General features: G+C 45.9%; 1 protein-coding gene across 10 annotated transcripts in view; it reads right to left on the reverse strand.

The window, feature by feature from the left end:
* mpp2b (membrane protein, palmitoylated 2b (MAGUK p55 subfamily member 2)) overlaps positions 1-24,333 on the reverse strand; it is a 721,652-nt gene that overhangs the window by 96,076 nt on the left and 601,243 nt on the right. For all 10 annotated transcript variants that reach the window (XM_038778705.1, XM_038778698.1, XM_038778704.1 and 7 more), the window contains one exon: positions 21,156-21,383. In XM_038778705.1, coding sequence (XP_038634633.1) covers positions 21,156-21,383 — 228 coding nt within the window. The remainder of the gene's footprint in view (positions 1-21,155; positions 21,384-24,333) is intronic.

Raw genomic sequence — 24,333 nt, forward strand, 5'->3', positions numbered from 1 at the left:
GAATCAATCCCGGGTATCTGGTGCTGTGAAGCAGCAGTGCCAACCACTGTGCCACCGCAGCAAATTATCATTCTTAAATATACTAAAGAACATTTTTTAAATGCAGACATTTTTTTTAAACTTCCTAAGGTGCTTCCCTTTTGCACTGGTCCATTGCTGATAATACATTTTGAGATATACAAAAAAGGCTTGAGGAAAAAGCCGTACTTCTTAAAACTAGTGCAATCTTAGACAAAATTTTAATCCTTCCCCCCCCCCCCCCTCAATCAGAACCTCTACCCTGTTTTGTTGGTAGACAAAAGTGAGAAAGAGAAATTGCCCAACATAGAGCTGAATTATAAAGTCAAAATAAAGAAATATGGAATACAATCGCATGAAGTGAACTGATGGGGGCAGCCAAGTCTAGTGGAAGAAAAGGCAGAAATATTTGTTCATGCTATCATGGTGGTTCCTATTTCAACCTGGCTGGATAGAATGCTGAGGAAATTAAAGTACCACGTTTAGTGCTTCACGGCTCGAGAGCAGCAACCTAATTTTGTGTACGTGATCATTCCGTCCCCAATATCATTGCATCGTTGGGTATCTGTTGATTGTGCAACCTATTGCTGCAGATAATTGAGCTTTAGTACAGAACTTCAGGGGTCTCATTTTTCAATCTTTATCAAAGGCACTTTGAGAGACTGGCCTGAATTATAGGTCCCACCCAGAGACTGCGATCAGAGCTGGTTGAGAACTGAAGATAGTGCTGCCAGTTCTCTGGTCATTTTTGTGGCTATGAATGAGGGGGGGTGGTGGAATGGAATGACAGAGACACCCACCCACACATAGGTAGCCGATCGGCCCTTTAAGGTCCGTTTCAGGCTGATTAAAAGAGGACAATAATAGCACTTTATTGTCGGCCTCCCAGGTTCCCTGAGGTGGCACTGCAGGCAGCCTTTCAGCAGTGTACTTAACCTGCAAGAGTGCTGCAGCAGTTTATTCCATTCTGCAGAGGGGTTCTTCTGCCACAGCGGCAGCCCTGGTGCTGAAAAATAAAATCCCATTTTTCTTATTGCTGAACAGGGGGTGCCTCCATTTCGAACAGCCCTCTCCCTCAGATACATACCATTGCATCCTGCTGCTACTTTCAAACTGTGAAGTCCACTGATTTGCCCCCAGCTTATCCTCGGGCCACTAGTTGGCTGTTCTGGGGGAAAATCCTAATGAGTGACTATTCTGCCTGAAGGGTGCGATCTCCGACCCATATTTGAGCATTACAGCAGTGTTCACGAGGTCCGTAAAGGAAAATCCAGCCCAGTCTGTTGAGCAGTATTAAACCATAAGAGAACAGAGGTCGTTTAAATTGACCCTTTAACAATCACATACGCACCCTTACCTTTTTATGCTGTTGGTGTTTGGATCTCCGCTGGTAGCTGAAAAACAGCAACAATCTGCCTTGTGGTTCTTTCACCTTCTCAAAAAATGTCCTGCCTTCAATATATCTAGTTTGCCTGTTTTTATAGTAATTTGATGGCAATGTAGGGCTGGATTCTCCATTGGCGGGATCCTCCGTTTTGCTGGCAGCGCACTCACGCCTGCGGATTTCCCGACGCCGTGCGGATGCCCAAAATGGGAAATCCCATTGGCCGACTGCCGGGATGGAGGATCCCGCCCAATTCTTTGTTTCTGTTATGATGCACAACAAATTCCATGCCCATTTCACCCGTGGTCTGTGATGGTAATCCATCCAAGGTGTTTCTCCCCCCAGTGGCCCACGGGGCTATTTACAAACAATGCCTGTAGCTTAGCACTACGTAGCGATTTTCATGGTGGCCTCAGCACAGTTTAAGTTGAGGCAAATGCTCTCTGCTGATTCTGAGCACCGGTAACATTAAATTGGGAATTCGGAATTGAGATCTAAAATCGAACATCAAACCGATCAGAATGCCTATCATTACAACGTTGGCAACACCTCAAAAACTGGCTGAGCTCTGCTGCTGGAAACCTGAAGTAAAAACAGAAAATGCTGAAAATACTTTCAACAGGTCAGATACCATCTCAGGAGGGATAGAAAGTGAGACAGTGGATGTTTCGCATCGATTACCTTTAGTCAGAACAGTTTTCGCGAACCACCATTGACCTGAAATGATACTGTGGTCGATTCTCCGGCTGCGAGGCGCCCGGTGCAAATCCCGCTATGTTAAGGGAATTCCGGGAGAGGCTCAAAACGTGGATTTGTGCCGGGCGCCGAACATTTTCCGATACTCCTGGGCCTCTCCAGCAGATGCACTCCAGCTAATGCCCTCACTGAGTGGGAACCAGATTAGCACATTAAGATTCTCATTTAAATATGGTGGATCGGCCTTTAGCTGAATTATCCTGATTCCTGCAATTCTCCCGTGAAGCAGCGGGAATCACAACTGATCGTCACAGATACCAGGCATGATGGCCACGTCGGAGATTTGGAGGCCTTGTCGCTCCGAATGGTTGGGGACATGGCCCTGGCAGTACCAACTTGGAACTGCCAGGTTGGTCCTGCCAGGGTTTCAGGTTGGCACTGCCAAGATTCCAAGGGTCAGTGCCAAGGGTTGGGGCTTTACAGGGTGGGGCCTTATGGGGGGTAGAGCATGAAGGGGCAGGGTATTTGGCGGCCCCATAGCAGGGTGCCGCTCACCTGAGGGATGCTGGTACCGATGATTAGGGCAGGGGGAGGAGCTGATGCCAGTGATTGGGGAGGGGGGGAAATCTTTCCTGGTGAATGGAGGGCGTCTTATTCGGTGAAAAAGGGGGGTGGGTTCTGAGATCAGGCCACCCTTTAAAAAGGGCACCCTGATCTTTGAGGACCATGTCTTGCTGACGTTTTGGGTTCTGCACATCTCATTTTTGGAGTGAATCACCCCTGTCTCAAAAAAAATGTCTCAATTTGGGAAGATCGCAATCAGAATTACTCTGGCATTCGCATCACGCCTGAGATGCTACTTTGTCGTTTTTTGTGCAAATTCCATCCACAGTATCTATCTCGCCAAAGATGGTGCTTGACCTCTTGAATATGTTCAGTATTTTCTGTTTTTACTTAAAAAGTAGTTCATTGAGTGTAAAGGGGTCTGGGTTGACCCTGGTGCCATGAAAGGCAGGACATGAATACAGGTTTTTCCCATATCATCAAACATTTTCAGTAAAGCTGAATTCCAGCCTATAATACAATCCTTATGAAACCCATAGTTACCAATGATTGAAATCACGAGGTGCTGAATCTTAAGACAGGCTTATAAGTTTCATTTTGATTTTCAGTAAAAATGTCAACTGCACCATAAACAATTATTCCATAGCCCACTTAATAAATTCAAGCAAATTAAACATGCAAGTTGTAGCTGTATCTAAACTGCCTCTCATTTACAAATTAAAATTCCATGATTAATCATTGTGACAAGGCAAACTTGCAGCCCTTGCCTGTACACAAATCAATTAGCACCTTTTCAGGACTCCTGTGCTGAGGTGAAAGAAAAAGTGACATCGACGTACGGTTCCCAACTATGATTAAATGGAGCATTCATTAGGACTTGTCCCGACACTCCTGTCATTAGTTGGCCGACGCAGCCATCCTCATGATGCACTGCCTTCCTCCGCCCGTTGGAGAGCAAAAAGACTCGTTACCCAATTGGATGACGGTTTCCTGACAGCCAAACACCCCCTCCCTCACCCCCACTAGCCCCTCCCTCCGCCACCATTTTGAATGGTAAAGAGAATTTTTTTTTAAATGTCCAAAAACATTGTTTTAACTTTCCTGATGATCTTCATCCAGGATTGAACAGATCATCAGAATGTCACGGATATTGTGAGCAATGGTTACATTGCTCGCCACTTCACATACGCACTGAAAGACTCTTGGTCATGACTGCACTCTCCCAGTTGACGAATTAAACCTGTTGATGAGGTCGGCTTCGAAGGTCAGTCTACCATGTATACCAACAGCCTTTTCACAAAGAAAGGATTTTAAAAACTATTTCTCAGCAAAAGAAATATCATAGTTCCTTTACTGTTTGCTGGAACGTACAAGGGAACAAGCGGTCCTAGATCTGGGCCTGTGTAATGAGACAGGATTGATTAATGATCTAATAGTTAGGGATCCTCTCTGAAGGAACGATCACAATATGGTAGAATTTAAAATACAGATGGAGGGTGAGAAGGTAAAAAGGAATTTTCCATCCTAAATTCCTCCACCTCTTTTCAACATTTTAAAATGCTGCTTGAAACCTTTCTCATTGACCAAACGTTTATATGCTTGTATGAATATCTCATGTGATTCAGTATTACATTTTGTTTGATAAAGAGTAAAGTCATGGAGGAATTTGAAAACAAGGATTTCAATATCAAGGCATTGCTTGGTCAGGAGCCACTGCAAGCACAGGAGTGATAGATGAAATGTGAGTAAGGACTGACAAGAGTTTTTGATAACCTCAAGTTTACCAAGGGTAGAATGTGACAGCTTAACCTGAAGGCATTGGAATAGTCAAATCTGGTGGTCATTATTAGGCAAGTTTCTGAGTTTCTCAAGCAGACAAATTGAGACAGAAGCAGAAACATGGAATGTTACAAAAGGAGGTAGTTGGCAGTTTTAGTGATGGCTTGCATATGTGGCTGGAAGGTCGACTCGGAGTCGGAAAATGACTCCTAGGTTGTGAACAGTCTGATGTGGAGATGCCGGCGTTGGACTGGGGTGGACACAATAAGAAGTCTTACAACACCAGGTTAAAATCCAACAGGTTTGTTTCTAATCACTAGCTTTCGGAGCACAGCTCCTTCATCAGGTAAGTGAAGAGGTGGGTTCCACAACCACATATATAGACAAAGTCAATGATGCAAGACGATATTTGAACACGAATATTTGCATGTCATTAAGTCTTTACAGGTCCAGACAAAGCGACTGGAGAGAGGGATAATCACAGGTTAAAGAGATGTGAATTGTCTCAACTAGGACAGTTAGTTGGATTTAGCAAGCTCAGGCTAAATGGAAGGGAGAGAATGTAATGAGACATGAATCCAAGGTCCGGTTGAGGCCGTACTCATGCGTGCGGAACTTGGCTATAAGTTTCTGCTCAGCGATTCTGCGTTGTCACACGTCGTGAAGGCCGCCTTGGAGAACGCTTACCCAAAGATCAGAAGCTGAGTGCCCTTGACTGCTGAAGTGTTCCCTCACTGGAAGGAAGCATTCCTGCCTGTCAATTGTTGCGTGATGTTTGTTCATCCATTGTCACAGCGGCTGCATGGTCTTGCCAATGTACCACGCCTCGGGACATCCTTTCCTGCAGTGTATTAGGTTGACAACGTCGGCCCTTATTGTGAAAAGTCAGGTTCAGCCTTACTCATTTGCTTTGTAAAGGGATAGAGTTGGCAGTAGGAAACAGAGCTGGTGATGGGGGTGGCATGGTGGTTAGCACTGCTGCCTCACAGCGGCAGAGACACGGGTTCAATTCCAGCTTGGGTGACTGTCTGTGTGGACTTTGCCCGTTCTCTCAGTATCTGCGTGGGTTTACTCTGGTTGCTCCAGTTTCCTTCCACAGTCCAAAGATGTACAGGTTAGGTGGATTAGCTGTGCTAAATTTCCCCTCAGTGTCCAATAAAGATGTGTCAGTTAGGTCAAGAAAATATTGAGATCGGGTGGGTGAGTGAGCTTGGGTGGAGTACTCTTTCAGATGGTCTGTGCAGACTCGATGGGCTGAATGGCCTCCTTCTGCACTACAGGGATTCTATGATAACAATAAGGGCTTTAGCATCCCAATATTTCACCAGAGCACATTTCTGTTCACCCAGTACTGGATGTCAGACAAGCAATGTGATAATTTTGCAACAGTGAGGAGTTGAGTGTGGTGATAAGATAGAGCTGGGTGTCAGTGTACATGTGAAATACATTGGAGTGAACTTTGTAGTGGCGTCGCTCATTTCAAGATCGCTGGAAAATATTCACAGAAATATGCAGCGTTAAAAACCATCATATGATGGTTTGGGAAATAATTTGAAATGGTTTCTTACTCGAATGTGAGAAATATAGGTGCATATGTGTCAGTGTAATTTGCCAATTTGCACCCATCAAAAAAAATGCTGATAGTAGCGCAGTGTGAGAGATGATTGTTCTCATTTATTGTTCCAACAATGAAGTTCGACAGATAAAACTAATTGGCAACAAAATTATCGTACTCACACAGCATGTTGGACCAGGTGAGAGTTACTGAGCTATTGTTAGAATTAATGCTACTTGCACTGTGAACGTTAATTTAAACAGCTAAAGATAATGGGATGAAAGCTAGAAAGGCAGATAAGATAATGTCAGAACAGACTTGTTGGATGCCGTCTATTCACTTTTTATCTGCTTTGAAAGGTAAAGTGCTACACTGCCACACTGCTCTGCATCTCAGCTGAGAACTGCTCAAACTATTAGGTGTTATGTATCAGAGAATATGCCCTGCTGGTGAAGCGTCATGTGATTTGTCGTGACATCAGCAGTGAGTGTTTACCCAGGTGTTGGTTCTCGATCTTGGATTGTGCGAGCAGCTTCCTTAATGACACCTCCCATCGTGTTTGTAAGAATCCAGAGTTGGGCACCTCCATGCCATTTCGCTTTGCAGAAAACTCAAAGATATAACACTGGGCTAATCAATTAATCTGATAACTATGGTTACATACACCAGAGAAATGGTCTCACTCAAATAACCATATCTCAAACACTATCACGTAATAAGAAAGTTAAAAAAAAAACAAATGACGATCAAGGATTCCTCTGAAACAAAAAAAATAGCAGACAACATTCCAAAGAGTCCAAATTATCAGATCACTGACGATAATTATATGTTGTCATACGGCTCAAGTATTTGGAATGAACACAATGTTGGCCGAAAACCAAAGGACCATTTGCATTATACAATGCCCAATTGGATTTAATAAAGCTGTCAACCATATGAAGGGATTTGACAGAACTGTTATTGTTAATCACTGATTTTATTGTTAAAAATTTTACCCACCGTTGACTCACAGTGCTTAAAAACGTTCATTATGAAGTGATGCAGAAAATGAAGATTGGAAAAAATGTTTTCACATGGAGGAAGCTAGTCATGGAACTTGTGCTGATTGGAGTGAATAAAGGGCTGCAATTATTTTATTTATGTCGCAGACCTTAGCTTTTTTGCCAGAAGTTTACTCATGAGTTGTCGAAAGTGGAAACATTTGGCGCAATTAACCGGCCGCCTCCCGCCGGAATCGGGATGGGACGTGGCCGATAGATCTCATGAAAGGCCTCTCCTGGGATTCCCAACAGTCGTTACGCCTCACGAGATCGTCGTCATCTGGGTCCTCCCCACTGTGGCTCACAGAGATAAAGAGCTTAAAAGCTCACTTAGTTAGGTGGCAGCTGGATCTAACCGGCAGCCGGCATCTACCGGTCTCGCCAAGAGACTGCAGAGACTGGGGGGCGTTTGCCGCTGGTCTCCACAAAGGGGGAACAGGCGAAACAGCGCTCCGGGGCGGGGAGGAGGGGGGGGGGGGGATCTGCCTGGCAATTCGAGGCCCCCAGGTGGTCAGCCTCTGGTCAGGCTTGCATCCTGGCATTGTTGGTCCCACTCAGGCACTATGACACTGCTGGCCGGGCGCCTTGGCATTGCCACCTGGGCAACCTGGCAGTTCCACCTGGGTGTCAACTTGGTGGTTCCAGGGTACCCAGGTTGCAGTGCCAGGATTCCGAGGTGGAATTTTGCGCACACCCCTGGATTGGACCCGGGAGTGCTCTGCCGGTATGTGGCGGGGTATGTGGCGGGGTATGGGGCTTGAGGCCCCTCCAACAAATGGGTTTGGGCAATGGGAGGCGGTGGGGGGGGGGGGGGGGGGGGGGGGGGGTGTCAAGAGATTGGGGTGCCAGAACTCTGCCTGCACTGAGGAGCTCCACACAGAGCAGGGAATGACACTGAAGTATGGCCTTGTGTAGGGGGGAGGGGCGCCAGAAAACCAACAGAGTGTCATAGAATCATAGAATTTACAGTGCAGAAGGAGGCCATTCGGCCGTTCGAAAGCAGGGTAGTTCCAGGCGCTTAATCGCGCCTTCAGTCCTTACTGTGAACAATCATAATCAACACTTCTACATTCCTTTTTATAGTTAAACAGATAATGTTAAAGAATAGAAGACATTTATACAGAGAGTTTAAATGTTTATGAGGCGCAAAATAGTTTCCACACACTAAAATGGTGACGGCAAGGGATTCATTTTAATATCGTATAAACTCCCGAACTCTCACATATTTGCAATTACATTTCATCATGCGTGGATTATACTTAATCAAAAGTGGTTTTAAATGTCCTATTTTACTCGAGACATAAAAGAAGCTTTGTAATGAAGGGCTATAGAGGGGAAGCTGAACTCCAATTCATTCAAGTCCACTGACCTCCAGTTCACATTTATTATCAATGTATTCACATTCGTTGCTCAACTCAACCTCAGAAAGTGACGACTGTACCAATGTCAAACAAGGTATCCCCAGTATTTCATAGAAAAACTAATCTGCCTCATGGTATTAGGGTAACTTGTGGCAATGGAAAGAAAATGGTCAGTTCCACAGGAGAAAAAAGGTTTCCTCTTTTATTGGGAGGTCAGAGAGGTTTTAACGGGCAGCACGGTAGCATTGTGGATAGCACAATCGCTTCACAGCTCCAGGATCCCAGGTTCGATTCCGGCTTGGGTCACTGTCTGTGTGGAGTCTGCACATCCTCCCCGTGTGTGCGTGGGTTTCCTCCCACAGTCCAAAGATGCGCAGGTTAGGTGGATTGGCCATGATAAATTGCCCTTAGTGTCCAAAATTGCCCTTAGTGTTGGGTGGGGTTACTGGGTTATGGGGATAGGGTGGAGGTGTTGACCTTGGGTAGGGTGCTCTTTCCAAGAGCCGGTGCAGACTTGATGGGCTGAATGGCCTCCTTCTGCACTGTAAATTCTATGTATGTAATTGTGGCTACATTCGTCCTGAGGGTTTGAAGAGATGGATATTGAAATGTGTGAAATATTTACGGCCACAATATCCTATTACATTGGAAACAGAAAAATATGGGGCAAGATCTTTCGGCTATCCACGCCGCCGGGATCTTCCAGCCCTGCCCGACGGCTCACGCACCGTCGTTTGTTTCCAAGCGGCATGGAGTGGATTCAATGGGAAATTCCATTGACACCGATGGCACACATCACCATCACCACCGTCAGTTTACCGGTGAGGTGGGGTAGGCCCAATGGGAATTTCCATTGACAGTGGTGGGATCTCCCTGTCCCGCTGTTGGTGCACCACCACCGCGGCATTCCTGGTGGCGTGGGGTGGATTCAATGGGAAATACCATCGACAGGGACAGGACCAGAAAGTCCCGCCGCTGGCCACTAGCAGCCTGCCTCCGGCCGCCGAGAAACACGCAATGGGGAGAATCTCACCTCTGCTTTTACAAAAGGAAGCTTTATAAAACTGAAACAGGCAACTATCATTCAACGACGTAGAAAAAGCGTATTGGCTCAGAGACTACTTTACGGGCAGCACGGTGGCACAGTGGTCAGCACTGTGGCTTCACAGCACCAGGGTCCCAGGTTCGATTCCCTGCTGGGTCACTGCCTGTGCGGAGTCTGCACGTTCTCCCCGCGTGTGAGTGGGTTTCCTCCGGGTGCTGCGGTTTCCTTCCACAGTCCAAAGACGTTCAGGTTAGGCGGATTGGCCATGCTAAATTGCCCTTAGTGACCAAAAAGGTCAGGAGGGGCTACTGGGTTACGGGGATAGGGTGGAAGTGAGGGCTTAAGTGGGTCAATGCAGAATCGATGGGCCGAATGGCCTCCTTCTGCACTATCTGTTCTATGACTAATGTCTGGAATGCACTGCGAGAGAGAGAGAGAGAGAGAGAGAGAGACCGTAGTAGAGGAATATTCAATCAAAGTGTTCAAAAGGGAATTAGACTGCGATCAAAAAAGGAAGAATGTGTAACATTCCGGGAGAAGGGCGGAGAATAACACAAAGTGAGTTTCTCATTCGGAAAGTCGGTGCAGACTCAAAGGGGCAATTGGCCTCCTCCTGTGCTGAAAAAGCCCAGTGAATTCCATGAACTATAAATCTGTCAGCCTCTCTTTGATATGCAGTAGAGTAATAGAATGGATGATCAGGAGAAAACCTCAGGCTTACCCATCGGAATTTGTGAAATAGCAGCAAATTGTGATCCAAAAAGGGGAAGTTTCTGTCTCACCAATCTCAACTTTCATGCAGGCCATAAGATACAGGAGCAGAAGTAGGTCATTCAGGTTATCGAGTCTGCTCTGCCATTCAATGAGAGCATGACTGATCTGAAGTGATAATCCTTAACTCCACTTTCCCGCCTGATAGAGGAAGTGGCATTGTAAGGTGGCTGGGGAAGGCATTGCAGTGTGGTCAACCTAGTCTTCTGAAAAGCTCAAAGCTCTTTCAGCCAAGTTTCGCAGAAAGCTGTAAGCATAACACAATTTCAATTTGCAGAGGAAATGCAAATTAGTGCGAAATAAAGGTCAGGTCAAGAAACAGGAGGTACTTGTGTAGCTGAACCAATTTTCGGATTGGGAAATTTGATTAAGTAAAGAAATATTCAGATGCAAGCTAAAAACAAAAGTGCTCAGTGATGAAAACTTGAGGTATCCAGACACAAGACTTACGGGGTAAACCACAGAAAGGTCATAAGAGAGAAATTAGCAACTTCGTAGCGAGAAAGGATGTTGAAACCTGACAACCGCAGGCATTTTAGGCCCTGAGAAAAAGAGTCACCTGGCCTTTGTGGTTGCAAAGGTTGTTAGGTTGGAAAACTGCTTCGGGAACAATGGAACAGATGTGTCTGGTTTACCAGACTTTTGAAAGAATGACTTCAACCACATAGGGGTTTTATACAAATGTCATCGAACATGCTAGAGGAGGAAGAAATCATGGGCACGATCCAATGGCCATGCTGCGTCAGAAACGCAGCTCACTATGACGCAACCTGGCTGTTGAAAGACGGGAGACCCCGCTTGCAGGATCTACCCGGCTCACCACTCCTCGCGAGATCCAACGAGGTCTCACGTGATGTTGCGATGTGAATCCAACCCACAATGGGCGGGATCACCTTTGTGGCAAATCTGCATATTAGAGCGAAGGCAGTAAGCCTTACTCTGATGCGCAGATTGCCGAGGTACCTGAGGCTTTGAGATTCAAATAATTCGGGCGAACGCTGTTCAGCATTGGTCCCACAAACAGGGACCAGACGGAATGGCACTTATGGGGGTTTCCAAGGGGATTGGAGGCCCCCAGCTGCATACCCTTTATGCAGGGTGGTGCCCTGGCACTGCTAATATGCCCAGGTGGCATTGCCAGTTGGCATGGATTCAGTCAGAGTGCCAGGTTGGCGGTGCCAAGCTGACTTTTTGTGCGCAAGCATGATCGGGCTGGGGTGCCTGGCGTGGGTGTTGTGGGAGGGGGGCAGGGAGGGGGGGCAGGGTTCCTCCTTCCATAGTGCGTTTGTGCTGGGGGTGGGGTGGGGGGGTGGAGGTCGGGGATTGTTTCGCGGGCCTCGGAGAGCGGGACATCATTTAAAAATGGTGTCCTGATCTCGCTACAATGGGAGTTCCAGCGAGCAGAGCGCCCTACTGTACAAAACCCGGCCTTGTTCACCCATTCCCCATTCAGACGCCTTATTCAAAGCGAGTCTCGTTGGCTGGCCATGTGTTCCGTGGCACTGCGAGCGCCGGCAAACAAGCGGCTTAACGCACTCGCTAGGGAACGTCCTTCCCTTTTGAGAGAATCGCGCCCTCAGTTTTCATGGTGGAGGACACCCCACATTGAACGGCGCACTCAGAGAATTTGATTGGATTCACAGGGCACGTTCAATAAGGTAAAGAAACAGATCCCTTGGTGTTTAGATTAGGAGACTTGGTTTGTTATAACCCCAATTGTCCTGGTGGATTTAATACCCAGAGAATAACACAGTCTAGAATCAGACCTAATGAGAAAGTGCAATTTATCCTTTAACCCGACTAACTGTTTCTTTTGGCAAACAGTTGGTGGAATAGAGACCTCTGCCGAAGTGCTGGTGGGAGAACACACGGACAGGATCTGTCCCATTTGGGAATTCTGAGTCTAGCCTGATAAAATGCCAGAGGATCCGGAGGCACGAGAGTTAATCTGAAACTGGGAACCAACACAAACATAATCATGGCCGAATGCCCGGAGAGATTGTTGCAGAGGAGCCAAAACCCAAGCCACAGAAACAATATGGATTTCTCAAACAAGCAGAAGAAGACTTTCTAAAGTTATAACCTATCGTTTGGAGCAAGGTGTCCATGGAATCGCTACAGTGCAGAAGGAGGCCATTCGGCTCATCGAGTCTGCACCTTACCTCGGCCCACTCCCAGCCTATCCCTGCAACCTCACCCAACCTTCACATCTTTGAACACTGAGGGGCAATTTTAGCACGGCCAATCCACCTAATCTGCAGATCTTTGGTCTGAGGGAGGAAATTTTAGCATCCAGAGGAAACCCAAGCAGACACGGGGGAAATGTGCAAACTCCAGACAGTCACCTCAGGCCAGAATTGAATCCAAGTCCCTGTGAGGCAGCACTGTTAACCACAGTACCACCCTGCGTCCTGTGACCTGTTGCCTCCACTAATAATTCACCTATCTGGCTTGTAAGGAAACCAGATGGATCCCGGTGACGAACTATTGATTATTGGGAATTAAATAAGACAACCCTTCTGACTCCACCTTCAATCGCTATCAGTTCTGAAATGGTAATGAAGCAGGCCTCACAAGCTCGATATTTGAGGGCGGGATTCTCCGACCCCCCCCCCCGCCGGGTCGGAGAATCGCCGGGGGTCGGCGTGAATCCCACCCCCGCCATCCTCTGAAGTCTCCGAGCCCCCAAAATGTGGCCCTGCGTGAGTCGCGTTGCCCGCCTTGGAGAATGGCGGGGTCTGGCGCGACTCTATGGGCCCCGGGGCCGCCCAAATTCTCCGGCCCGCGATGGGCCGAAGTCCCGCCCGCCTGTAGCTGGTCCCGCCGGCTTAAATCAGAGTAGGTCCCTTACCGGAGGGACCTGGCCATGCGGGCGGACTCCGGGGTTTCTGGGGGGTCGCAGGGGGATCTTGCCCCGGGAGGTTCCCCCACGGTGGCCTGGCTCACGGTTGGGGCCCACTGATCCGCGGGCGGACCTGCGCCGTGGGGGCACTCTATTACTCCGCATCGGCCGCTGCGGGCCTCTGCGGCGGCCAATGCGGAGACAAACCCTTCCGCGCATGCGCAGGGATGACGCCAGCATGTGCTGGCGTTCCCACGCATGCGCCAACTCGCGCCGGCCCGCGGAGGCCCGATGGCGCCGATTGGCGTGGCGCAGGCCCCTATCCCACCGGCCAGCGGGACACCAACCACTTTGGGGCGGGCCTAGCCCCTGAAGGTGCGGAGGATTCTGCACCTTTGGGGCAGCCCGACGCCGGAGTGGTTCATGCCACTCCGTCCCGCCGGGACCCCCCGCCCCGCCGGGTACGGGAGAATCCCACCCCTTTGGAATATTAGTCATGTATTTTGGTCAATCCCATTGAAATGGGAATGCAGTATGAGTTTGCCGTCTCCTTTCAAGGTCAGCAGTAAACCTGGACTTACTTATCACAGGGCTTCCATCATCCTCCCTCCATATTTCATCAAAGACTCTTAAAAGGCCTTGCAAACATCTCCGGGTCTGAATGCCAAATTCAACATGTAGCTGACATCCTCTTGCAGACTGAGACAAATGAGGAACATTTGGAACTCCTTGATGAACTATTTTGTCTTAATGCCTTTCGGGGACTTCAAAAACCCAGATCATGAAACATCAAGTCATCTATTTGGAACAACGGTGGGAAATATGGGAATAGGGAAATAGAGCACAAGAGGGTTCAGTCCATTTTACATTTATCCTTCTCCCGTGATTTAAAATCCTTAAGATATTTTCTGGGACTGGTGGGATATTGTAGAAACCATCTGGATGGTTTTGCCATGGATGCCTCAAACTTGGCGGATCTCTTGACAAAGAACGCCACTTGGAATTGGACCGACCAACATGCCGAGGCAGTAATTGTACTGAAAAAGGCATTAGCCTAAGCACCGACTGTGCAACTCGCTAATCCAGAATTACCCTTTGCCATTGAAGTGGCAGCTGCCGTGCCACTATCTCTGCCATCCTCCTGCCAGAGAGACACAGGCGACTAGGACCAATTGCTTACACATCCCAACTTTTAAACCTGGCAGAAGGGGTATTCATGACGTGTTACCGCCACGTGCTGGCAGTTTTGTCGGCAGTTCAGAACTTCATCTACATTGTTGGATTTAATCCAATAACCATTTTAACAAAACTCACACCACTCCAGTTATTGTTAGTGGCGGGTTGGAGGATTGCAAAACTTTCAAACATAAACAAAGGGTTACTAAATAGGTAATAAAAAGGGCTGGGGTAAATTACGAAAGAAAGCTAGCACAAAATATCAAAAAGGATAGCAAAAGTTTGTATAAGTACATAAAGGGGAAGAGGGTCAAGTAAGTGAATGTTGGTCCCTTAGAAGATGAAATCGGAGAGGTAATCATGGGGGACATAGAAATGGCAGAGATGCTAAATCAATATTTTGCCTCAGGGACAGAGATAGAAAAGGAATAAGGCATATTTTGATGGAAAGGTTACATCAGTAGAATAAGGGGTAGGACAAAAGGTCATGATGCAAAGATCCCAACCAGGAACCTTTTCATCCCCAGAATACCACGGCCCCACTCGATTTCTGGACAAAGTTAACCTATCCGTCGATAAGGTTTTGCTGGACATCGGGGAAACCGGGATGGCACCATGTGAATCAGTAAGCATACGGAATGCACGTGTGTCACTTCCAGCATGTGCTGCTGGATGCCAGAGAGATCCAAGCAGATGCACCTCCTCTGGTGCCCGCTTCAGTACCAGTTGTCGCAGATGCACCCTTACCAGCACCCGCAGCCGGAACAGCACCGCATATCAACCAAAGAACCCAGGTAGCATCCCCACAATGGAGAAGGAGGCGTGAGTCCAGACACGTGTTACTCTTCCCAACATGGATGTGCCAACAGAGCAACGAACGTTTGAATTGGATAGATGATTAATAAAACTGTGCCCATAATAACAATGTTAACTGTAAACAACAGCAGGTATTATCTTGATTTATGCAGATTGAATCGTCCCACAACAATTCACGGAAAACCAGGACTTGGTGCGATATATATCACGGTAGCATAGTGATTAGCACAATTGCTTCACAGCTCCAGGGTCCAAGGTTCGATTCCCGGCTTGGGTCACTGTCTGTGCAGAGTCTGCACGTTCTCCCCATGTGTGCGTGGGTTTCCTCCGGGTGCTCCGGTTTCCTCCCACAGTCCAAAGATGGGCAGGTTAGGTGGATTGGCCATGCTAAATTGTCCTTAGTGTCCAAAATTTCCCTAGGTGTTGGGTGGGCTTACTGGGTTATGGGGATAGGGTGGAGGTTTGGGCTTGGGTAGGGTGCTCTTTCCAAGAGCCAGTGCAGACTTGATGGGCCGAATGGCCTCCTTCTGCACTGTAAATTCTATGAATCCATCAGATGTGCTTACACTGGTGGGTCACATTGTGTTGCTTGGAAACCTCATGAGATGAAAAGGGAGAAGTGTATGATTTTGCTTTGTAGAGATTATGATATACCTAATCGGGATTATGTCAGAGTAGAACCCAATAAATCAGCCCGTAGGGCAAAGATAAAATCACACAAATTGAAAGCCTTGAAACAAGTAGCCAATGGCGTCACCAGCCGAGTATGTATACAACCCGTAGCTACCAGACCAAAATCCAATAGCACAATGAGCAACTTTACTGAAACCTCAAAATTAAATTTAGAATGCCCTGAATAGGTCGGAAGACCAAAAATGGATTTAGTCTGAGAGCAATGATATTCGGTACGAAATAGTACCGATTGTGCTGGACATAACCGATGTCCAATTACCCCTTTAGAGCCCCAAAAGTCTGACAGCCATATGATAAATTAATGGGTATTTTTCTCAAACAAGAGGCTGCCAAAAATGAACAACAAGGGAAGGTTGGAAATCAAGGGAAGGTTGGAAGAGGGAGTTATCGAGTGAGCTGTAGGGGTATATGAAGTGGGAAAGTCTATCGTAAATACCCTAGACATGCAAAAGTTTGATAGCAAAGTAAGGACTCTAACGTAGCAAGTTGGCAGGGGCTGTTTAACACAGGGCTAAATCGCTGGCTTTGAAAGCAAACCAAGGCAGGCCAGCAGCACAGTTCGATTCCCATATCAGCCTCCCCGAACAGGCGCTGGAATGTGGCGACTAGGGGCTTTTCATAGTAACTTCATTTGAAGCCTACTTGTGACAAAAAGCGATTTTCATTTCATTTTTCATTCATAAAGAAAGTCATTACTGACATGAATCGGAATCAAAGTCACGCCGCAGAGGGAGGGCAACAGAAGACTGAAGCAGGAAACATGATAGCGAAAGCGCTGCAAGGTCTTGCGATGACCATTAATCGGATCATAGATCAAATCCAGGAGGTAGAGGACAGAAACCAAAATCAAAATCTTTGCCGTGCGTATAGAAATTGGATGAAAGAACAACTGCGGAAAAACTTAGAAGAAGTAGAACAGGGAATAGTGCCATCATGGATTAACATAGACATAGAATTTACAGTGCAGAAGGAGGACATTCAGCCCATCGAATCTGCACCGGCTCTTGGAAAGAGCACGCTACCCAAGGTCAACACCTCCACCCTATCCCCATAACCCAGTAACCCCACCCAACACTAAGGGCAATTTTGGACACTAAGGGCAATTTATCATGGCCAATCCACCTAACCTGCACATCTTTGGACTGTGGGAGGAAACCGGAGCACCCGGAGGAAACCCACGCACACACGGGGAGGATGTGCAGACTCCGCACAGACAGTGACCCAAGCCAGAATCGAACCTGGGACCCTGGAGCTGTGAAGCGATTGTGCTATCCACAATGCTACCGTGCTGCCCTTAACAGCTGCGTGACAGCTGCCATTAACAATGAATAATTAAAGAATCCGACGAACCAAAAGAATAACAATAACATCACGATGTGTCAATTCGGAAAATTAATACGTGTTTGGTTTAAGAAGGATTGGACAGGGCCCACCATGGAGCAATAGGAATGGGATGTGGAATACCTATTATATCTGGTGACAAAGGAAGGAATGAAAATATTCAGTTGACAACCCGATAAAGTAAAACCAGAAGTACTGTAAGTCTTGAAGGAGTTCTACTGTATGGGATAGAAATAAATGGGAAACTGGTAGGATTCAGGCTTGATCAATGCCAGAAAACTGATCAGGCGGTAGTGTCCCCTACCCCATATATGATGCTGGCAAAGCAAAACGTGGTTTTAAGTCAGATATGAATTTAAACTGCACCTGGCGGGTAGATTTATGTGTAAGTAGGATACATGGGAAATGGAACCTCCTGCGTGAACACCAATAAGTCAAAGATACATTATAGTACTTAAATTTGTCACATCCTTTACCCAGTATTCTGTTTTAAACCAGAAATTCCAGCCAGAATTGGCAGGTTGATTCGATAGGTATCCATTCCAGAAAAAAATCGCAAGAAATGTAACCAAGGAATTCAAAGAAATCCTCGGGATAAATACCTGGCAGAAAACCTGAAGTTAGATAAAAAGGTTAGAAGAGTTAAGATGAAAGCTGGGAGAAGTATTTGAAATATATGTAAAGGTTAAACAGGAGACAAAGGGAATTAGCGAGAGAATCAAGACCATAAAGGTAACTACATGGTAGGATGACATAGAGAATTGGGGAAATAATGTACAAATATACCCATGGGTACATTTATCATCTTATGTTGAAACTCTGGGAATGACGTTAAGAATGTATTCCAATTGATTGTATCTGCGATGTTGCAAAGATGGAAACGACAAATATGAATGATGTTAAAAAGAAAGGAACTGGAAATATTGTTACAAAGAATTGCTGTACTGAATGTACTACTAAGCAATTTTAATAGAAGGCTGAATTTTTCCCTTGAAATCTAAGCATGAAAAATATATTATTTTATACTTGCAGTAATCGTAAAGTGAACCTGTGGATGCTAGAACGGCCAGACATGTCAACATCTGTGATCCAATATTCCAAATCGAATAATGGATTAAAGGGGAGACTGTAACTGAACCAAGTTGCATGGTGGGAAATTTGGTCAAGTAATGTAATATTCAGACTCAAGATAAAAATAAAAGCGCACAGGCATTAAAACCACAGGTGTCCAGACACCAGACCTAGTGTGGTAAAGCACAGAAAGGTCATAAGCGAAAGATGGCAACTTGGTAGTGAGAAGCGACGTTGAAATGAGACGACTTCAGGCATTTGCAGGCCCTGAGCAAGACCTTGACCTGACCTTGCTGGTTGCAAAGGCTATTAAGGTGGAAATCTGCTTCGGGAACAATGGAACAGATGTGTCCTGCTTATCAGACTTTTGAAAGATTTACCTCAGCCACATAAGGGTCTTACGCATATGTCATTGAACATGCCAGAAGGGGAAGAACTCATATTAAGGCACAGAAGATCACAACCTCAGGAGTGAAAATCCTGGGAACAACCATCACAGAAGATGATCTTGAGTCAGCGATTCGAAGACCAGTGAGGTGCCCCCAGAGACGGGCCTGGCCAGCTGTTTTGCTTTGGTGATATTTGAATTTGATTCGTGAGTTGAGTAATGGTTGTTAGTTGATTGAATTAAAGAGTCTAAGTGACATTGATTGAGTTGAAGAGTCTGTGACAAAAATGTCTGTGTGATATTTACAGAGTTTAAAGTCTGTACGACACATTCGTACAAATCAATAGCTGTTCAGTGAATACGATTATTTTTATGTAGTTTGTGTGATGTATCAGTTGTGAATCTTCGAAGGGTGGGGGGAGGGCAACACTTGTTGGGGAATAAATCTCAAAATGAATAGTGTTGGACCTTTTTAGTGGCTTGCATTCAGCAGCTCAATGCAAATTGGCCCAGTTTGTAGACCAGTTCTGGTTAGTGAGATGTTGCTGAAGCTTTGAAGTTACTTCAGAGAAAAGCCAAGAGGCTGATACCTAATTCTGGAAAATGATAATGCGTGAAATAGCTTTCCAAGTAAGTTAGAGCAGGAGGAAACCCTGGATTTACTTATGAGACAGATGGATATTGTGTGGGTAAGAATGCTACAGGCTCCTTTCAGACAGATAGATTAGGATGAGCCAAATAGTTTCTTTCTGGTCCATTTTCACCCTGTGATCTAGTAATCGGTCATTTTTATACTTTATGTTTCTTCCTCCCACACCTCCCGACAGATGTGCTGTTAGGTGAATTGGACTTTCTGAATTCTTCCTCAGTGTACCCGATATGGTGCGGCGACTAGGAGATTTTCACAATAACTTAATTGCAGTGTTATTGTAAGCCTACTTGTGACACTAATAACTATTCTTATTATTATTATCTTTTGCTGCAGGGTGTTTATTTTGCCTTCGTCAAATTTTGCACTAATGCCAAGGCCATTGACGCCAATTGTAACACCCAGATGAGCTGGTACAGTACAGGCTGGGCCTTGCCTAGATAAATTCCCTCAGCTATTAATTACTTTATCTTTTGAAGTATGTATTTAAATCAGGAAAATTCTTTTATTTCTAAAGTATTCCCTTCTCACTTTCTTAAATCTTTAAATTTTTTGGGACAATTTGAATAAACGTAAAACTGGTTAAAATTAGTGTAAATTGTATCTCTGGATGAAAAATGGTCTAGTACATTGAAGTACGCCTAATGGAAAGTAGTGCCATGGGGATGTCACTTTAAGAAATGTTTGTCTGCTCAAGTGGCTGCAGTGATGTCAGAGTGTGGGTGGAGCTGAGCTCTGGCTCTGCTTTTTAGTTTTGCTTTGAGGAAAAGCTTGGGTGCGCCTGTGTTTTTTTAGTTTTGTTTTAGTGTTGGAGCTGTATCCAGCCAAAGGAGGTGTAATTTTGATCTCTCTGCCATCTAAAGACTATCTCTAGATCATTTGGTGAATTCAGAGTGATAACTGCTCTCAGTAGAAAATTTAAACCTGATGTGTTTCTGTAAAGAGGGTTCTTTTTGTCTTATGGAAGTTGCAAGGAAAGATTAAGAGTTACTTAGGGAATACTGTATTCTTTGGGGGATTTATTGGTGTGGATAGTTGTTACAATGTTTACTGTGGGTTTATAAAGTGTAAACTGGTTTAATAAATAAACATTGTTTTAATTTAAAAGTACTCTAGATTTCTGATGCATCACACCTGCAGAGTAGGCCCGTGTGTTTCCCCATAACCACAATCTAACCAAAGTTGTGGGTCAGGTGAACTCCATGATACACTTTGGGGCTCTCTAAACCCTGGCCCGTAACACTAGGAAACAAATTGTGATCTGTAAGTAATGAATAAGGCTTAGTTCCACTGGATCAAGCTATCACCATCATTGGAGTTTGATGGGACTGTTTCTTAGAACTGTACAAAACAAGATTTTAAGAATTGAATATCAATTTTAAGTTAGCAATCAGGTTTATGAACAGAAAGAAGAGAAAAGACCAACCAAAGCTCAGCCGATCCATTATACAGTGCACTACCCTTGCCAACCTCTAGTAACGCTAACTCTTGCGAGAAAACAAAACCATCGCTGACCAGTTTGTGGAAAACCTCTTATGAAATTCCGCATTGACTCCAGAAGATCTCAAAGTCCTGGCTTTTTCAGGAATTTTGGTTGACTGTAAGTTCCAACACGATGTTAACTCCCTCTTAAAACACCACAACCTAAATGAGATCTTCATCTGTTGCTTGGGTTTGATCCCAAGTCTTAAGCTGGCCTTATCCTACACTCCGTCGATTTTTCAGTCTCCATGCCTGGTACCATTTTGCTTCGAAATTGTTTCATTCCTTCTCACCTACTCTTTTCAGTTTTGCTGTTGCCCTGCACTCAGCTTGTTAGCTAAATGTCTCTAATAAATTAAGTGAATCTAGTCCTCAGGGACTGATGATAAAGGAGAAGAAGGAAGTCCAATGTTAATCATTGACAAATGTTAATGTAGCCAATTCTTCTGTCATTAGCAACCAAGCAGAACAGCTGCACTCTTACCTGCCGCGGAGGGTGTGGCTCCTGGTAGCTGGGCAGAATCTTGAGGATGACACTTCCGCTGGCATTCTGCAGCATTTCCTGCAGGACCTTTGGATCATTTCCGACCTCTTTTCCATTTACCTCCTTGATGATGTCGCCCACATGAAGCAAGCCCTGCTGGTCGATCATACCTCCATGGAGAATTCGAGCTATCACAAGCTCACTGTTTTCAACCCTGAATGTCACACCCTGGAAAAGACGATTACAACTCGTTATTGACTGGCAGCCACTTGCTTGAGAACAATCATTTCTTGAGTTATGGAATGAGAAAGATTTGTTACTGAATTTAGGATTACAATTGGACAATGCAACATCTGAAATTCAGAAACATGCCACAGCATCGAACATGATGGGGATCAGGGGTTATGGGGAGAAGGCAGGAGAATGGGGATGAGAAAAATGTCAGCCATAATTGAATGGCGGAGCAGACTCGATGGGCTAAGTAGCCTAATTCTGCTCCTTTGTCTTATGGTCATTTTTCTCAGCTCCATTCAATGAATAAGGTTGACACAAGAGTCTGTTCATTTTTGATGATTTCAGTACACCTCTTTCATGCTGTTAGCATTTATGTCCCAGGAGAGTTATAGGTTCAAGGGAAAGTATCTTCACCACCAGGCCTTAACTAATCCCTATGCGATTGCCTCAATGATTACAGAAGTTTGCCACTGCTGCAAAAAGCTACATTCCATCTGTGACCACAAAGCAAAATATGAAATGGAGTACCATAACTAAGAGACAACATGGTGTTCATTGGGAATATAAATACTATAGGACGGCAAAAGTGAGTAATGTTACAATGGAGGTGAGTTAAAATGCATTCCTGCTTTTTCTGTTTCTGGTCAAAGAGAACACGATCCAGAGAGGACTAACCTGTCATAAAGTTAGCTTGCAGGTTCAGCAAGTGATTAGGAAGACAAATGAAACAATTCCTTTATTGCAAGGGGAATGGAATATAAAAACAGGTAAGTTTACTGCTGCTGGACAGGGCCTTGGTGAGACCACATCAGGAAAATAATGCGCAGTTTTGGTCTCCTTACTTGAATAATTGTTCAGAGAAGGTTCACTTGACTCATTCCTGAGATGAGGAGCTTATCTAATGAAGAAAGGTTGAACTAGGTTGGACCTATATACCCACAGGAGTTTAGAAGAATGAGAGATGATCTTATTGAAATATATAAGGAGTCTTGATAGGGTGGATACTGGGCGGATCATTCCTCTCATGGGCGAGACTAGAACTAGGGTGCGCAGTTTAAAACTATAAGGTCTCTCTTTTAAGAAGAAGATGAGGAAAAGAAAATTTGTTGAAAAGGTCATTAGTCTGTGAAATACTTTTCCCAGGCACCAATGGAGGCTGGGTCATTGAATTTATTTAAAGATGAGTTAAATCGATTTTTGATGGACAAGGGAGTCAAGAGTTAAGGGGGACAGCAAAGAAAGTAGAGACTACAATCAGATCAGCCATGATTTAGCAAATGGCGGAGCAGACTGGAAGGGTCAAATGGCCTTCACTAGCTCCTAAATCCTGGATGGGATTCTCCAATAATGGGGCTATGTCCCCACGCCAGAGTGAAAACGGGCGCGAATCACTCCGGACTTTTTTCTAGAAAGTCCGGAGTGATTCCCCGTTTTTCTGGGGGGTAGCAGGGCCCCAGAGTGCTCCATGCAGCACCGGCTGCCAATACGGGGCCCTACGCTGCCAGCCGCGGGTCCGCAAAGCATGCGGCGGCCCCATGCGACATTGCGGCCCCACACTGCGGGACGGCACCAAAGAAGTAGCCCCCCCCAGATTATGCACGTCCGCCAATTGGTGGCCCCCAGTCGCGGATCTGGCCATGGTGGAGGCCCCCCTGGGTGACGGACCCACCCCGTCCCCCACCAGGACGGCCACCGCAGCCGCAACTCCAAATTCCCACCAGGTGGAACCATGAGTGAACCTTGCCGACGGGATTTCGGCCGGTCGTCCGTGGAGAATCCCCATGGGGGCCTCTTTCAACGGCCCCTGCCTGGCGCTGCGTCGACCGCACGCGACTGGCGGCGATTCTCCAGTCGCCAGAGAATCGCGGGAAGGCGTCGGACCTGCGATCGCGTCCGACCCCCCATTCTCTGTCCCTGTGCCAAGGCATGGAGAATCCTGGACCCTATGTTCCTAAATGTGATGCCATTCTCCAAGTAGTTTATTTTCCCAATGGACATAACTTTCCAAAAGAACTTTTGCTTTGCCCCACAATATTGGTGTCTTTGTTATGTGTGATGCTTTTCATGAGAATCTTCTCAGCTCTGCTAGATTGTATGTTGAAGAACACGAGTATATTGTTCAGCCAGTACTTCTGAGTGTTGTCTTTAAGTGTGCAAAGTTATGGGCAGGATAGGCAGGAAGGAGAAGGAAAATAAATTGAAAAAGAATAAGAATGGAATAAGTCTGAAAAAGGCAGCTGCATATGGACAGGGAAAGAGACAGGCAAGTGGTTGGGAGTACCTTAGTGATTGTCGTCTGCTTGATTTATGGAGAGAGGATCAGTGGACGCAGTGCAGCACTGTAAATTAGTTCAAACAGTGGCACACTAGATTCCAGAACTGCCAAGATTAAATCACGACTGCAAACCTCTTCATGTGCAATTTAATTTTCCAAGGCTCACCTTGTGGGGAAAAATCTGCATGCAATTATCTGAGGCTTGCATTATTCAGGGATGGTTTAGCACAGTGGGCTAAATGGCTGACACTGTGAGGCAGAACAAGGCAGCAGCGCGGGTGAAATTCCCGTACCGGCCTCCCCGAACAGGTGCCGGAATGCGGCAACTAGGGGCTTTTCACAGTAACTTCATTGAAGCCTACTTGAGACAATAAGCGATTATTATTATTATATAGAAACCTGAACATTCTTTTTCTGCATTTCTGCATTTCCCAGGACTTTTTTTTAGTCCTTTCCATTAAATATTCAAGCAGCCTGAAGGATTGCTTGCCAGTTCCACAAATGTCTCCAATTCTCTTTTATTGCCAATCAGTGGAAATTTCTAGAAAATCGATAGATAGGCCGCGGGATCCTCTGCTTAGCTGACAGCGCACTGACGCCCGCGGGTTACCCGACACCCCTTTGACTGGCTGTCGGAATGGAGGATCCCGCTGCTGGAGGGATCGCGTC

This window comes from Scyliorhinus canicula, chromosome 19 (genome assembly GCF_902713615.1).
Source record: "Scyliorhinus canicula chromosome 19, sScyCan1.1, whole genome shotgun sequence".
Classification (NCBI taxonomy): domain Eukaryota; kingdom Metazoa; phylum Chordata; class Chondrichthyes; order Carcharhiniformes; family Scyliorhinidae; genus Scyliorhinus; species Scyliorhinus canicula.